We start from the raw sequence: 17,141 nt of genomic DNA, 5'->3' as shown, positions 1-17,141 counted from the left end.
AAAACACGGCATTCCTTTGAGAAATTCAAGAATATGTCTCACACTGTGCATAGTTGGAGCGCTGCAATAAAGGAGTGCTTTGTTTTATAAAAGTTATTTTATCTTGTCTTGCATTCATCAGCGTTTATACATCGGCGGCAATTGACCCTTCGTTTTGATGAAAAAAAATGCATGCATCAAAACAACAATTAAAACAGGTGCATGAAATCTAAAGTTCGACGAAAACTCGTCCGGTTAGGTAGAAGATTCATGTAAAAAGGAAAGGAACGCCGACCAAAGGTTGTTAGAAAAAAAGACGTTTCGGCTTCCCTACGGAAGCCTTGATCAGAGTTATCAAGGCTTCCATAGGGAAGCCAGAACGTCTTCTTTTTTAACAACAACCTTTGGTCGGCGTTCCTTTCCTTTTTACAAAACAGAGGCATGCATACCACACTTAAAATTATCGCATTCACATATAGTACGCTGTACACACAACGCTCTCTAAGTGAAGCGTTTTTTTTTATTCCAATTTCTTGTTGCCCCGCCCCTCTACTGAAACACTTCCGATGGCTCAGGCTGGAGTACACTCGGCCACGTTTGCCGACAGCTTCGAGTTGGCCGCTGGATAACCCCGATGATCGATAGAATGTTTGCTCCTCTCCCTGTACTCAGCCTTTCCTATGGGCGGCGATAATACTAGTATGCACTAACGTTGAAATATGGGAGCCGTACCTGCAAAAGAGCACGATCAGCCGCGCTATCGGCTGTTGGCTACTACTACATCTAATTTTCTTGATTCGCCGACAATATCTGTATACAGCTTCACCTATTTGTAGGACCTGTTTTAAAAGACAGAGCCTTGCTTATTTCTCCGACGATTCTATGCACAGCGCGCATCCACGGCGCGGCGCGCCGCATTTCATACAGCCATGCTCTGGTGGCGCCATCTGGTATCGTCGACACAAGTGGCCTCATCGCTGGCCGCTCCCTGAACCCACTACCCATATTCTAGTTCACTGTAGTGTCGAGAAACAAAACAAACGCTTGTGTCGAGAATAGGCCCCCAGTCACTGCCTGTAGGGCGCCGCTAGCGCCGCTGAAAAAGAACGTCACACAAACTTCGGGCCGGATCCGACGATTTCGGCGGAGCAGTCCCGACTGCTCCACGGAGCAATCTCGGCGCGGCAACCGCTCCCTGTCTACGTTTGGAAGACGCGATCCGTGCCTCAGATCTGCGTTTGGAATAGAGTTGCTCCGAAAAGAGCAGGAAACGTTGTTCCAGAAGTGCTCCAACTCTGCGTTTGGAAGTCACCATTAGTTGCCGCGACGCCTGTATTTCATTTTTTTTTTCTTGGAGGGGAGGGGGTATTTGGTGCATCTTTTGCTGCAGCGATCGCTTCGGCAGACGTGGTTTCTGCGACGCATCTATTCTTTTAATACTTTCTTTCGTAACTCTTTTTTCGAACTCCTTTCTGTCTGCAGGCGGCATTTTCCCGCGTTTTGAACGCACGGACGCAATCTGTGGGCAAAGAGAGGTGGAAATGTAGTCGTTAAACTTATTCTTGCATTAAAATTGTAGATTTAGTGCTCACAACACCGCTGAGTGTTAAATGAATTTAACAGGGAATGAAAGTTGTTGCTGCAGGCTTTTTCGTTTAATGCAGCGCATGTTGCAACAAATGCTAATTTATATAAATTAACCCGGCGGGTATAGGGCTGCACTAGCGATATGCTATGACTAAAGTTTATCGTAATCCCTCATACATAAGATCGCATTACGGTCGCAACTTGTGATTTCACACTGAGGCAGGAGAAAACGAGGCGCTTGCATGAAACCGAAACTTGTACCTAAGCGGCAGATGGTGGCGCTGCGGTGCGTGCGGAGAGCAGCGAGAAAGAGGGGCTGTGGAGTGAGGCAAGTGAGGAAGCTGCCAGACTCCGTAGGGACGGTTACTTTTATCTGTTCTCGTAACACTCATTCGTCCACGAGCACGCAGGTTTCGGTCGATTACGGCAACTGAGCAGCGGCAGCAGTCAGCGAGAGCTGTGCGGTTTGTTCAAGGAGCTTTGTGCGGCTGAAACTTTGGGGAGTTTTGAGATTTTTGGTAGGACGCGTGCGTTGTTCGCAAAGTAAGCGGCGGAAGCTGCTGAGCGGTAACTTTGAGGAGTCTGTGCGTTGCAAGCGACTTTCCAGGATGGCCAACGTGAGTGGAGACAGCCTTCAGGGAAATGATAGAAACGGTATGTATGACAAAGTTAGCTCACTATCGAAGCTTTTGTGAAGAGATTTCGCTTGTCAGCGCATTGACACGGCCTCGAGCTCTCTGCATGGCTTTCTTTGTTTTCGATGCTGTACGTCGTGCGGGTTGCACACAATATGCTGGTTCGATCTGCTTCATCGTGGCTGCTGATGTCGCATAAAATGTTCCCGTTTAACTCAATCGGTAGAGCCCTAAAGCACGCCGCAGCGGTGCATATTTTGTGGGCGAGTTGCACAATCTCATCGCATTGTTGTGTTCTAGCGGATTTCCCGCGATCAACGTGCTTGCGTCAAACAGCTTTGGCTCGCTGACTTGCTGATTTGCGTGTGGTCTGGTTGTTTTCTCTACGAGTTCCGAATGTCGCACGTTCACTGGGACAAAATGTGCCGTTGGCTGGCGTTATAATGAAGCGTGAAAAAAAGAAAGTGAAGGGCAGCCGAATTTTATAGATTTTTTGTTTGCTTGATCAGCCGTATTCCTCGATTGAGTGGCTGTTGTCATTACGATTAAACGTGCCTTGTATGCAGCGAAAGCCATGTACCCCATGAGGATATTGAGAATTCCTTGTCCTCTGCTTCTCAATGCTTAATGCTGTAAGATTTCTTGTAACCGAAGTGCACTTATTAGATCCAGTCCACTGATTGAAGTGCGGCCTATGTCGTTACTGGGCACACAGTGACTGAAATTTATGTAAGTCTAAGTACAGAGGAGTGTTGCAAGTTGAAAATGCATTAGCATAGTTCCTTCTCTATAAGCTGAAGTAGTAACTTGTAAAAGCTTCAGACAGCCTTATTCGTGACCTCTTACAGCTGCATTGCCTTTCCATGCAGCACTTGCACCTCTTCTCTATGTTTAAGGTCACTTATAAGAGATAACCTTGTCATACTGTGCATCATATGATACCTGCATATCTGAGTTGCCTGGTTGTTTGCACATCAGTATTGAGGAGAATGCAGGCACAGCAGCTTATTCTGGCTTGATACACAGTGCTAGAGCTCACTAGCTGACAGTCACAGCTATTGTTCTGTTCTCTTTAGGCTTTTGTGAAGCCCAGAATTGTGCATTCTAATTTTTGCTGGACGGATGTGATTACAACACTTGGGACTTACAGCTCTTTATTCAAAAGAAGCCCATTTTTAGTGTGTGCATTTTGCTCCAGTTTGGGTATTTTATGTTTGGTATGTTTCATTCAGTGTTTCTTCTCAATGAGCTCTTCTTGACAATATATAGATAGCAGTAATTTGCTGAGAATAGAGCAGAAATTTATTCAATTTTAATGTGCTGTGACATGGCTTTATTTTCACCTTTAATCGTTCTTTCTTTTTTTTCTGGCCTAAGTGCACTGTCCAGGGGCTCGCAGTCAGAGTAACTGCAGTTTTTTTTTTCTTTTAGAGCCCTCTTAATGTAACAGCTAAAGTAACAGTCTCCTAGCTCTTGAAATGTTTTTTTTGTTTCCTTCTCTTGAAACAAGAGATTCTCAGTGAATATCTTTATTTTTGTGCTCAATCTTAACTGGTGTGCCTTGTGTGCAAAAGGGATGATTTGCTCACCATGTTCATAAAATGAAAAATAACTGTTGATGTAAGGTCTAAAGATGCTGTGGAAGATCTGTGTGACATTTTTGGTGGACTTTGTGTTGATGAAAAGTTGTTAATACAAACTGCAGTTAATGTGTTTCTGGTATGTGCCTAATGCTGTTTATCTCTTTCTGCCACTCATGGACATCCTGGTCAGTTTCTTCTGCTGTTTTGTCATTTCGTTCTTTCATGTAAGAGCAAGCTATGCTTGTTGACAAAAACTGATATTTTGCTCGTATTACTCAGCCTTTTACTGTGTCATTGACAAAAGCTCTACTGTGTACACGAAAAGAGAATCATAAATGAGTGTTTTTTTTTGTCACTTATGGGTGCTACCACCGTGCTTAATATGTACTAAAATTATTATGTTGCTGAAGGTAACAAAGCATGCAACACATGGTGGTTTCATTCATATGATAAGGAATGTTTTTTGATCCATGTGTGTCAGCTAGGATTAAATTCATGTGATAGCATGGGGACTGCTTGTATGAAATTAATCGCGCCTTGCAGTCTGTGTGAAAATTGCAGTGGCCGTTTTATCTATAAATTAAATTAACATAATTGAGAGCACGGTATGCGTATGCAGCTTTTGTGGTACTGGCGGTGCTGCGAAGCCTCAGCGAGTGTGCTACTCATGTGCTCTGTCTTTAAATTATCAACATATTTGCAGTATGCCAGGTCCCTTACTTTGGGCCACGTGGGGGCAAGTCTGATCGTACACAGAGTAGCTCACATACTCGGAGACTCCAGCTCATGCTGCACCAGTGAAGTGAATAAGGCTGACCTTTGCCAGTGCATGCCAATTTAGTAGACCTAATGAGAAAGAAGAGGAGGGGTGCAAAAATGAATGCAATTTGCTGTTTGATTAGTTTTTTTTTGGGGGGGGGGGGGGAGGAGGAGGAGAACTTTAATGGAACAGGAGAGGTCTGCCTGGTTGTTAGCCTGGCATTCTACTCCAGGTGAGGCTGAAAGAAGAGTAGAGAAGAGGATGATGAACAGAAAAGGAAAAGAAAAAAGAAAGGGTGAATGGTGAAATCAAGCGCTTGCGCGCACACGCACACACGCGCGCGCCAAAGAATGTCCACCAAACCCGTGTCTCTTAAAAACTAAAAATGCTTTTGTCCCGTGCACACCCGAAGCCGCGTTCCTCCAAGGTCCAAGGACATGATCCATGTGCGTGGGGCCGACCTGTCAGAGTTTGGGTGGGGGTAGAGACTAGTGCAAAACGTTTATGGGGTGGTATAAGGCAGGCACAATTTCACATTGACGGACACTTAAAACTAAGCTCTTGCAGGCAGTTCAGGAGGGGTGTGATGCTTGGCCATGTCTTCCCTCTTTGTCCAGACTTGGGACATGTGGGATGGCATATTCATGGCCAAGAATGAGATACTGATCAACACTGTTGATGCGCTGCTTTAGGTCACAGTTGCTTTGTGGCAGTTCTTTATGGGCTAGTCGTTGCAAATGCATATGCCATTGCAGATTGTTGCAAAAAAAAAAACTTGTCCTTGCAGTGTGATTCAGTGTATGCTTCTGGTACCTACATTGTTTAAGAATATTAATTTATTGTTTTGCTCTTTCTTCTCCAGCCAACAGCAACAGTGAGGCTGATGCCAGGAGCATTTTCGGGGGGTACGTGACATTTGTTTTGTCTAACAGCACCAAGTACAAGGCAGAGAAAGCAGGCACTGATAGATTGCAGAGACAGTCGAGGATTAACTTGAATGACATTCATTTCAGCAGATGAGCCTCATATGGAGGGCAGCCGGAGCCACCAGTTGGAGTGGCCCTTAGTATTACATGAATACCTGTGGCATGAGGTGAAGCACCGAATCCCTGAGGGCTGAAACACACCTTTTAATGAAGAAACATTGTCAGATCGTGCCTTCATCAAGCCAGTACTAAAAACGGGGCCCAGAACTTGGAAGATGTGACTGAACATGAAACTTCTGTATGCAGCAGTAAGCCTGTAATAATAGTGCTACTGAAAGAATTAATGATGTAAATTGTAATTGAGAGTGGCGGACGTACCAGAATTGGGTTTCTTTACTGTTCAGTAGTTGTTTGTGTATGTAGGTAAATAGTAAGCGCAGGTCAGTTACTTCTGCCGTCATTGTGAAAATGCCACCCATGGAGGTCTGGCCATGGGTTGCATTTTAGTAATTACGGTTGGCTTTGAACAACGAAAATTAAAAACTGTTAAATGCAGCTAAAAAAAAAATTGCGCATTTAACAATATGTGCTTGTCCCACAAATGTGCCAGATATGCATATGCTTTTCAATTAGATGTTAAGCCATTGAGCCTGTAATATGCATAATTTTTGGTCTTTTTTTATAGAGCACCGCTTCTAAATAGCTACCCACTGGAGCCAAAAACTGCTCTTAAAGTTCCGAGATTAACATTTCCTTTAAATGCTGCAGAAGCAGCGCTCTTTTTGGTGCAGTACTTTTTCCCAAATGCATCCTGCAAGCAGGCAAGTCAAACAAAAGTATTGTTTTATGTACTGCATTTTTTGCTCACTACACTCATACCAACAATTATTGCTTTTGGCAATCCATACGGTTGAAACGCAAATATACTTACCTATCCAGTGAGCTAAAAGTTGTCTTTCTCTCATAAGTGGGAGGACCTCAGCGATTGTGCATTGTGAAAAATAGGCAGTGGTGGTGAAAGTGCGGAACCCTTGCCTTAAAAAGTAAAAAATTGAACCAAACTTGAAATTTTCAAAAAGGTTTATTTGAATGAGTTTCTTGGCATTCTGTACATGCATCTTGTGTATAATTAGGGGTTGGACTTTTCGGTTTAAAACGAAAGAAATTATTGACGATATAGCCATTTTTGTTCTTGAGTTGTATCTGACTATAGCTAAGCACTGTTTTCTCACTATTGTCACCCGTTTAGAGCAGTTAGTTAAATAGGTTTATCGACTGCATGTACGACACTGATTTGGAAATATCTATGGCCATCAATAAAAAGTGTCTTGTTTTGGCTACAGGAGCAATTTATCTGTAGTTCCATTGCTGTCATGAATGTGCAGACCACGGGATGCCCCGCCCTCTTATTCAGCCCAGCATGACAACACAACGATAATGTGTCAACCTAGTTCTTAGAAGTAAACGTCCACTTGTGTTCTTGTCTGCCAGCTGTCTTATTAACTTGCATTACTCTTTCAATGACAATAGCAATTCCTTCTACAAGAATACCATCAAGCACTGTCATTTCGACTTTAATTACTGGTAAATAAACTGTTCATGCAGATTAAAATGCCGAGATAGACTCTGAGTAACTTTTGACCACACAGGACTGCCACAGTAAATCATCGAAAATAGTCAGTTATTCATTTGTCGGGAGATATTTGCCTAAAAGGGCAACGAAACTTTCGTTCTAAAAAAGACACTGTAAAAGTAAAAAAATAAAAACTGAAAGGTCCAACACTTGTGTATGCTCTCTCAATGTTCTCTGTGGTGTCCCTCACTGGCATTGTACTGTCGAGTGTGCTGTGTGTGTGCTGCTTCTGTGTTGGGGTGCTCCCTGTGCCGTCCTTCCCCAATGTCGCAATTATGGGTGTGGCAGTCTGTCTTCGGGCTGCTGTATGCCCAGAATGTTCACCAAGCGGCCGGCCACTCATTACCCCGTGCTGCCCACATCGCTGGAGGCAGAGGAGTATAACATGGTGCACCCCAACCGTGGGAAATGTGTCATCTTCAACAATAGGGTGAGTGATGATCGAGGGAGTACTGTTGACATACTTTTTTTCGCTGGAGAAAGACCACTAGTCAGGTGCATTTCTGATTGTGGGTGCAAGCGTGAAATGTTTGCAGTGTGTAGCCTAGTATTCATTGCCGTACCATCATCAGACCTTCAGTGTCTGGTTGCCTTTGTGCAACTAAGCAGGTCGTTGGCAGAGTTGGAATTCATCCAATGTGATGAAAAAAACAAAAACAGATAACATGCTTGGAAAGATAGGTTACAACGAAAAAGAGCGAAAAATACACGTGTGGTACGTGTGGGATGCACGCCACATATCGCATTTTCCACTTTTCTTTTTTGTCCCCTGTCTTTCCAGTGCATATTTTTTTTCTTCATTGTGAAGGACAGCTTTCCATGTGACTGACTTTATTGCATTGAAGTTTCTGCTTCCAAGGCCATTGGTTTGACTGTACTTATTGGAATTTTTTCTAGCACTGATGTGACAGTTCTGATTGGCAGATATCAAGCTTCACTGTGAAGTTTGCTTTTGGTTTTTAAAACTTGCTCATTGTAGCTTGTGAAATGCCACTTGCAAGTGCTTCATGCTTTATGAAAGCTTATTTGTGTTTGTTAAAATAAGGCGCCTAAAAATCTTTAAAGGGGGACGTGGGTTTTGGAGGTGAACGTTTTTATTTTTTTCCGTAGAGCAATGAACTTTGGTGTGCTTATTGGAGAGTCCACTGAATGCTTAAATACGAAATTTCACTGAAATATCTTAAGTGGTTTTTACTTTGTAAATATTTATATGTTTCAATGCTGTACCAAACTTGCAGAAAGCCTTGCGTGACAACAATGCTTGGTCGGAGTCAGCAGATGCTCTTAAGTTTTATGCAAAGGAATGGTTGATACAGTGACATTCTCCAAATACTTTCAGCAGCCTGACATTTTTCAACACTGAATTTTATATCTATGCTTGCATAATGCACTCATTATTGTTACATCAAATTTGTGACAGAATAAGAATAAAAAAAATGAAAACATAAATAAAAATATAAGGACATCACTGCATAAAGAATTTGTCAGGGAACGCAATACAATAAACGGCATAAAAATCCATGAAGCTATTGTCATGCTATACTTTCTGCAAGCAGGGCGGTCAGATAAAAAAAAAAAAACTTATGAGATAACTGCATTTTCACGGAGATTTCAGTCAACTTTTTGTTACCTACGATCCCAAAATCATTTTTTGAAGTTATTTCTGGGTTGTTTTTGGGGAAAAGTTTTTGGGATACAGTCGCCGACCGATTTTTCGGACTCGAAGCGACCTGAAAAATGGTCCGAATAATCGAACAGTCCGAAAAATCTGTGAAGTACAAAAAAATCACTTTATTAAGATGAAATTGGCTTAAAAATGTCACTGATTTTACCTTGCGGAAAATTTCTCTTCCTGGCGACGATTTGCGCCTGTATTTGTGCCAAAGTTGTGCTTTCACTGTACACGCTAGACAGAAAGGTCACCGCATTTAGTTGGAATACTTCCCACGCTTCTTTGACGGACCCGGCGGGCCCATGTTGTCCAAAACCCAAGTGTGCACCACTCCGCTCGTTTAACACACGCAAAGATAAGGTACTTTTCTTTCAAAGCGGCGGAACCGACAGATGCAATCACAAAACGGCGAACAGATGTAACTTCGTGAAGACTGAGCGCCACTCGGTCGATGCGGTCAGAGAAGCCCAAGTGACGAAATGTCAAAGGGCAAACATATGAGACCCGCCGCGGTGGCTCAGTGGTTAGGGCGCTCAGCTACTGATCTGGAGTACCCGGGTTGGAACCCGACTGCCGTGGCTGCGTTTCGATGGAGGCGAAGTGCAAAGGCGCCCATGTGCTGTGTGATGTCAGTGCACGTTAAAGATTCCCAGGTGGTCGAAATTATCCCGGAGCCCTCCATTACGGCACCTCTTTCTTCCTTTCTTCTCTCAGTCCCTCCTCCCTTCCTGCCGAGATGTGAGATAGCTCTTGCACAATTTCCTTCTCCCAACAACCAATTTTCAACGTATGGGACAAGCAATAACTGCCCGCGACAACATCGGCGACAAAAGCAAGTTGACGGCGATGACAATCCGGCTGCCACCTCGAAGTGTCAGAGATCGTAGGGACCTCTACAGGCAACAATGAGGTACTGAAAGTGTGTCAAGCCAAGGCAACGGCAGCGTAAATCTCCACCTCAATCCAAGATGGCGCCTTTTGCGCCGTTGAAAAGCCAACAAGATGGCCGATTTTGGCCCGCAGGTGACTGAAATTAGCCCGAAAAATCGAACTTTCGGACTTTTGAAGTCCGAAATATCCATCGTGAATATGTATGCGCTTCTATGGGGTGACTGACGGTGCCTCATCGAGGTCCGAAATATCCTACAAGTCCGAATTATTGGAGTCCGAATTACCTACTGTGTACCTATTTAGAAAGACCTTATAGATATGAAATCTGGTGTTTTCTAAAATTTGATTTTTTTTCGAGATTTTTCTTGATTTTCATTATATCGCTCGGTGGACTGGTCTTTTTCCTGTCTTGAATGGAAAGAAACTTTTCTTGAGAGGTTTGAAAATATTGCAGGAAGGTTACCAAGGTTACTTGTGAGCCTCACATTTGAAAAGCAGTGATTATAGCTTTGCACAATGAAAGCCTTGTTCATATGCTTCTAACATCTTTGCTAAATAAGGACAGCAACTGGCGGAAAATATAGTCTACATGTATTGCTCAGTCTTAAAATAGGTGATTAAGCCATAGTTTCAGTTATTGAAAGTTTATTTGTCCTAATTTTAGTTCTAGCACTTGAGAAAAACATACTGCACTTGTCGCCTACAGTGTGACAAACTCAGCTCCAGGGCTTGCAGGTGTTATTCCAATTCACATCTCATTAATCTTGAATTTTTTTCATGAGGTGTTGCCATCATACATCATCAGCAGGACCTGCCAAAATTGTGAGCAGGTTTGGGATCTGGGATGAGGCTTGCTTTCTCATTTGCAGCTTGCTTATGCCAGTTTGTGTTCTGGCCTTTTGGATGGCACTTGGCAGGAGTGGCTAACCGTGAGCAGGTCCCCTCTGGGTAAACGTCTTAACTCGCGCTTATAGAACAGGTGTGAACTATTGAGAACTCAATGAAAAGTGAATGCGGTGCGTCTAGCATGATAAGGCAGGGTGCAGACATTAATGGAAGGAGCCATGAAGTATCCACATGTTTGGACTTGCAACTGCTTTAAGTACGTGCAGATAGTGTGATGGTAATGGTGTTGGTAATGCACAACTGGTGTGGTGCTCCTGTGTGGAGACTACTCTTTGCATGTCTGCACCCTAAAGTTGGATACAACTTATGTCTGCAGTGAAGCTTTGCCCACATTTAGGACCGCCGCATAGAATTCCTCCCCGACAGTTGTTAAAACTTTCTTTTTACCTAAGCAAGAAGCTAATCACGAGAAAAAAAAATTGAAAGTTTTAGAACTTTGATGCATCACTTGTCTGATATAGCCAATCATTAAAAAGTTGATTTCGTTTACTATTTTCATCAGCCAGCAGAGTAACACAGTGCGCCGTGGTCCATGGACCAGTGTTATCAACTGCTGTTTTTTTAAGTTGTATCCTACTATAGCAAACCCTGGAAATGCAAGGGCCTCTGTGAATAACTTAGTGAATTATCATTTTTACTGTGACACCATAATTTTTAAATATCTCTGCATAAGAATGGTGACTTTGACATGTGGAAATAATGGCGCATATTGGGACTTACCAGGTAAGAATATAAGGCACGGGAGTCCGTGTCTGTTTCGCCGAGACCAAACTCGTACAAGCTAGAAATAAGAACACAGTTAAGGGCTTGTCAGGAGGGCTGGGCTATCATCATCAGCCTGACTATGCCACTACAGGACAAAGGCCTCTCCCATATCTCTCCAATTAACCCTGTCCTCACATGCTGAGTAAATATTTGATATTTATTTTGCTTTTCATGAAAATTATTGTGTTGTTTACTGTGCTTTTTTTTTTTTTGAGAAACTTTTTGACTACATAATAATAAAGTTCCTATCTCCTCAGGATGTGAAAGCAAAGCCTCTTGCATTTTTACACTGCTCTGCTCTGACTTTGCAGTATTTTGAGCCCCACACGAAGCTGAGTGAACGTCGAGGCACAGACCTGGATGCTGATAATCTCTACTTTCGCTTCCGGGAATTGGGCTTTGAGCCAGTCATTCATGCAAACAAGTCTCGCAAAGACATGCTGGAGGAACTGGAACGACGTAAGTTGAACCACTGATCTTGCATGGTTTTCATGGAAGCAAGAGCCAGTCATGGTGAAAATAATGGCTATGCATTGAATGGTGCTACATATGATTTTCAAGTTCTTCTGCAGTGTATTAGTGCAAAAGTACCCATACGCTCACTAACGCCGGCCAAGAATCTTGTCATTTTTAGATCTTGTGCCATTGCCTAGCAAGAGCGACGCCACGTTAGAAAATTGAAAAAGAAATCGCATTGACATTCATGACTGGGAGTTGGACCCATGGAAGCGCGAACAGATCAGCTTCAAAGGCCGCTGCGCGAGTGCACTGGCTATCACCGCAGCCGAACACACCTCGTCTGCTTCCTTTTGATTGTACTGCTACCAGCTTGTGTAGCACATGCATAAGCTCTCTCATTACCACTTATCCCAACCCAGCAGAACCTTTTCATATGTCCTTGTGTATTGACTGTTTTTTTTAATGGTATTTATGGTTTGAGTGTGTTTTCGGACTGTAGTGCTGTGAGTAGGCTCAGGGAATAGGTGTAGATAATGCTGTTAATAATGTTCTCATCTTTAATTTTTCCACAGCACAGACAGCAAACCATTTGAGAGTAAAAACTGATGTGCATTGTAGCAGTCTTGTTAGCTTTTCTATTTATCTTGTACTATTTCACTTTCTGCATAAATTGCCAGTTTTGAACCATCTGTATAGAATTTTGTATAATCCTTATATTCTTCCTTTAGTGTGAGGTATTCTTGTCAAAAAGGAAGGACGTTAAAGGTGACATGACATGCAGTGGGGAGAGTGTACTAAGGTAGTAGTAGATCATGTCCCTCTGCAGTGTTAGCCTGTTCATTAGGCCTAATTCCTGTCACCTCCTCTCAAAGTGTATGTGCAGACCGTGCAGTGCTGTGGTGTAGCCAGAAAATTTTCTTAGGTGGGGCTCGGTACAGATGAATGGTGAGAATGGGGCGGTGGGGAGGCACTACAGAAAAAAACAACAAAAAAATGAGTAAAAAAAAAGGCTCTGTGGTGCATGTAATAGCAGGCGCTCGGAAGGTTTTCTGGTGTCCGTTTTGTGTCCTTTCAAGAAAGTGATTGGTCCGTGTTACTGGCTGCACAACCATGTGAAAACAGGAGAGGGCCGTGAAGATGCCCTGCCGTAACAAATAAATTTTTCAGAAACGCTTCAGTATAAAGAGGAAAAGCGACAACCTCTCCCTGTTTGCAAACACTGTGACCACAACATGGGTTGTTGTGGGTGTGCCAAAGTTCTGCCTTGATTGGCCAAAGCGTCCTTTCTGATTGAGCCTCTCTGTGGAGCTGCATGTCAAAGAGCTTTGTGATGATGATTTCTTGTGTGCTAGTGATACATTGAGAAGTCAGGCTTATGAGTGCCATGGTAGCTGTCAGATGCATTTGGCACTTCAGGAGAATAATAGAACAAATGACCTGCTTGCATGTTCACTAAAAAATATGTTGAAAGACGTATATGCATGACAAAATTGCTGTGATTACAATTAATGAAGTGCATGCCACAGATCCTGTCAGGTTTTGACCGCTATCATATTGCTGTTTGTATCACTTGCAAGCACATTTTCCCTCTTTTTTATCATCCAAAAAGCCAAAAAAACCAAGTTCGCTGCTTCATTCTGCATAGAATGAATGTGTTGCACTGTGCACCAATGCACTATAGTACCGAGAAAAGTACAGCTTGCTGTCTCTAAACGAGGTCCACTGCATCATGAAACCAGCAGCTGGATTTTTTCGGAAACCAAGCCAGGCCATGCCAATCACACGTGACTGATATGTCACCTGGAACATAGGCCAGAAAAGGTTTCCAGGTGTTGAGACCGGTTCAGTTTGTTCTGCAGGAAAAATTTTTGAGCACGGCAGGTTATTGTCGCGGTTCGTAACAAGGCGTAGGCCCGGGTGTATGAATTTGGCAGCACCCTCCATCCCCCAAGTCTCCACTACCGTACCGGGTGCAGCGCTCAGAGGGACTGCAGGTCTTTCATGTGAGCAAAACCTATCCTGTGGTCGTTCTTCGGATATCACTTTGTATTGATGAGGTCTTTCCGAGAAGCTTGTCATATTGCCAATGCAAGGGCACTGAGCAGATAACCTTCGATAAACCACTTCTTCGGCATTTTCTTTTGACAGGCGATTTTCAAGTTGTGGGAGGAGGAGGGAGGGTCCGAACGTTGAAAATTGGCTGCGGACTAGATGGATGCCTTTCTTTCCAAGTGAATACATTCAAGACCTGCTCACTACTAACCTTTAACATAATTAATGAATAGCTAGGCACAGCCTAGTGGCAGACTGGTTTGATGCCTATGCAATAGGAGAAGGCGGTTGGTTTGAAAAGGAGGGAAAATGTTTCCTGGGACCATAGCGAAAGAGAGCGAGCCTGGAGAACGTGCCATGCAGCAAATAAAGCTGGTGATGCAGCCATTCTGCTTGAGGTCTGCAATTGCGACCTGTTCTTTTTTTTAAGCGAAAGCTTTACTACTCCAGCGAGCGAGCCATTTCGGCTCGTTGTGCACTTCAGCCGTATGCACGTGGCCTGACCTTGAGCCGCCGTTGCCTAGCAACGCCGCAGCCGCGCTCCAACAGATGTGCTCCTCTGGGGTAGAGGGAGAGGAGGTGTCACCTCGCAGGGGGTATATATATATATATATATATATATATATATATATATATATATATATATATATATATATATATATGCGCGCTTCGCCTCAGTGTATTGTAGTTGTCATGGAGAGCGCGAAAGAGATGCAACAGCGACAGAATGAAGCGAGGAAGCGACAACGCGCTCAAGAGACGCCAGAAGAGCGCGCCGCACGACTCGAGAAGTGTCGTAATGAAGATGCGGCTAGAACTTCCTGAAGTTTTGAAATTCAGGTCGAGAGACTTAAGGAAGCAGGCTTCCCTGCCGATGTTCTTGTGGCAGTTGTAGAGGCTCTCAAGACGAAACTGCTAAAAGAAAAACAAGAGCTCCTGTTACGTGATATCACACCAGGTGAACAAAAGAAAAGGAAGTTTGAGGTTATCCCATATGTACACAGGCTCTCCTACAACTTGAAGCGAGTGGCAGCGAAAGTTGGGGTTGACGTCGTGTTTTCTACGCCCCTCAAGATGGCAATGCTATGTGCTTTAGCAGATCGAGAGAGTGAAAGAGAACCAGGTTATGGCACAAAACATAGAAAACCGCACGTCTCATGCGCAACAGATATTGTTTATCAGGTCCCTCTGCGTTGTGGGTCTGCGTAGTGGGTCTGCGTAGATTGGGCAGACGGGCAGGTGTACAAACGTGAGGCTGGGCGAACATGCCTCTTCACTTCGCCAGCAAACTGGGGAACACGTACCATAGCATTGCAAGAAGTGCAATGGTTGTTTTCCTCTGCTTAATCGTACTAAGATTGTAGGGCGTGGTAAAGACCAATTGGCTAGGGAAATCTTGGAAGCCCAGGAAATTTCGATATGCAGGGAAAGCACGTGCATTAGTACCCCATCTGTGTATCTGATGGAGAAGGAATTGAAGTTTTTGAAACGCACTTGAGTTTTCTTAGCACCTTTTATCATCTATCGCTTTTTCTTTTTTTTTCTCTCTTTTTACACACGTTTTAAGATTATCAGTTTTTTTGACCTTGTTTTAAGTCATGCGCATGCGTGTTGTTGCTCTGGAATGGGGCGTGGTTTACCGTCTCATTCTATTCAGTTGTAAGTGTAGCTACCGTCCTGTCTTCGCCCTTCTTCGTCCCGTCCATATGCTACGTTTTTGTTTATAACTTACTAAAATCTACTCCACCTTAGGGGATCCCCTTAAACACTGGACCAACACAAAGTCCTTTGCAGTGCCTGCCTGTTTGACAGGGGTATTAACGATGTATGCACATGTAAGTGTGGTTCTTTTGCCTGATAGAGACTGTTCATTGGTTTCCACATAGAGGCCGTTTACAGGAGATGTTTTGTATGCACTGATGGAATGATGCAGACCTGCAGTATGGACCAGGTGTAACCATTTCACGTATGACATTCTTGCGGGCCCATAAACTGCTCCTCCTTAATCTAGAACAGAGTGTGCAATAGAACAATAAATGTGTAATAGACATGTTCTTTCGGAGCCCCAGCATTTCTTTGAGAACATCTTTAGAATGTTGAAGGTGAGAGAGGCTTTCTTTTGATGCATTTGCATAGTAGAAAAGTGTCCTTTTTGTCAAAGGTTGCACCTAAAGCTTTAGCCGCCACGGTGGCTCAGTGGCTATGGCGCACGGCCGCTGACCCAAAAGACGCGGGTTCGATTTCAGCCGCGGCGGTCGCATTTTGGTGGAGGTCATATGCTAGAGGCCCGCATACTGTGTGCCGTCAGTGCACATTAAAGAATGCCAGGTGGTCAAAATTATTCGGAAGTCCTCCACTATGGCGTCCCTCATAGCCTGAGTCTCTTTTGGGATGTTAAACCCTATAATCCAACCTTAAACTTTATGTTGGTGTTTTACAGGCAGTGTCGCCTTGTTTATATAGAGAATGAGGTTTGGTTGTATGGCTTGTTTTAATGAAAAAATGATTACCGCTGTTTTTTCTGGGGAGAACTTAAACTTATTTTTTCCTTACTAGTCTGCTACGTACCGTATAAACGCGTGTAAGGGCCGCACCCGTGTAAGGGCCGCACCCCGTGTTCCCAAAGGAAATATTTGAAAAAAAAAAAAATCCGTGTAAGGGCCGCACCCAAACTTTCCAGGAAACACGCAAGAATAGCCTTCGAAATACATGCGCACAGGAGCTTCGAGGTGCCGGCCATGGATGGCGCCCGAGGCCGCGGGTCATTATCATCATCTTTTCTTCTGCCGCGAGCTTCTGCTACTGTACTTTCGCTATCCGTATCGGCATCTGTATCGCCAGGTCTAACTTTGTTCTGTTCTGGCTGTCGAAGCATGCGTTTTATGGTGGTTGTGTTAGCGTGGTCGCTCGGCATAGTTGTTGCTCTCGTGCGCTGTCGTTCTTCACTTTTTCATGAACTGCCTCCGAGCATTGTCACTGTTGCACGATGGGCAAGCACCTCAACAGCTACACGGCGGGCTTTAAACTGAAAGTAGTGGAGTTCGCTCTCGAACACGGCAAGCGTGCCGCGGACAGAAAATTTGACGTGGACGAGAAGTGTGTCCGACGGTGGTGCGGACAAAGGGATGCGTTGAAGAATACGAGCTCCAAAAAGCGCGCTTTCCGAGGCAAGCCATGCAAATTTCCTGAGCTAGAAGAAGAGCTGCTATGCTATTCAATGGAAGTGCGGAACAACGGCTACGCGTTGACAACGGACATGCTGCGCGTGAGGGCACAAGCCTTGGCGCGTGCTA

General features: G+C 44.0%; 1 protein-coding gene across 2 annotated transcripts in view; it reads left to right on the top strand.

Annotated features, from left to right (window-relative positions):
* Nucleotides 1-1,876: 1,876 nt before the first annotated feature.
* LOC144115842 (caspase-1-like) overlaps nucleotides 1,877-17,141 on the top strand; it is a 41,193-nt gene continuing 25,928 nt past the window's right edge. Inside the window, exons 1-4 of one of the 2 annotated variants that reach the window (XM_077650346.1) lie at nucleotides 1,877-2,220; nucleotides 5,407-5,449; nucleotides 7,392-7,533; nucleotides 11,649-11,796. In XM_077650346.1, coding sequence (XP_077506472.1) covers nucleotides 2,175-2,220; nucleotides 5,407-5,449; nucleotides 7,392-7,533; nucleotides 11,649-11,796 — 379 coding nt within the window. In that variant the 5' untranslated portion in view covers nucleotides 1,877-2,174. The remainder of the gene's footprint in view (nucleotides 2,221-5,406; nucleotides 5,450-7,391; nucleotides 7,534-11,648; nucleotides 11,797-17,141) is intronic. The other variant, XM_077650347.1, reaches the window with a different exon arrangement.

Source organism: Amblyomma americanum, chromosome 1 (assembly GCF_052857255.1).
Source record: "Amblyomma americanum isolate KBUSLIRL-KWMA chromosome 1, ASM5285725v1, whole genome shotgun sequence".
NCBI classification, from domain to species: Eukaryota; Metazoa; Arthropoda; class Arachnida; order Ixodida; family Ixodidae; genus Amblyomma; species Amblyomma americanum.
The sequence above is the reverse complement of the archived record's forward strand: the minus strand, read 5'-3'. Positions and strand labels throughout refer to the sequence as shown.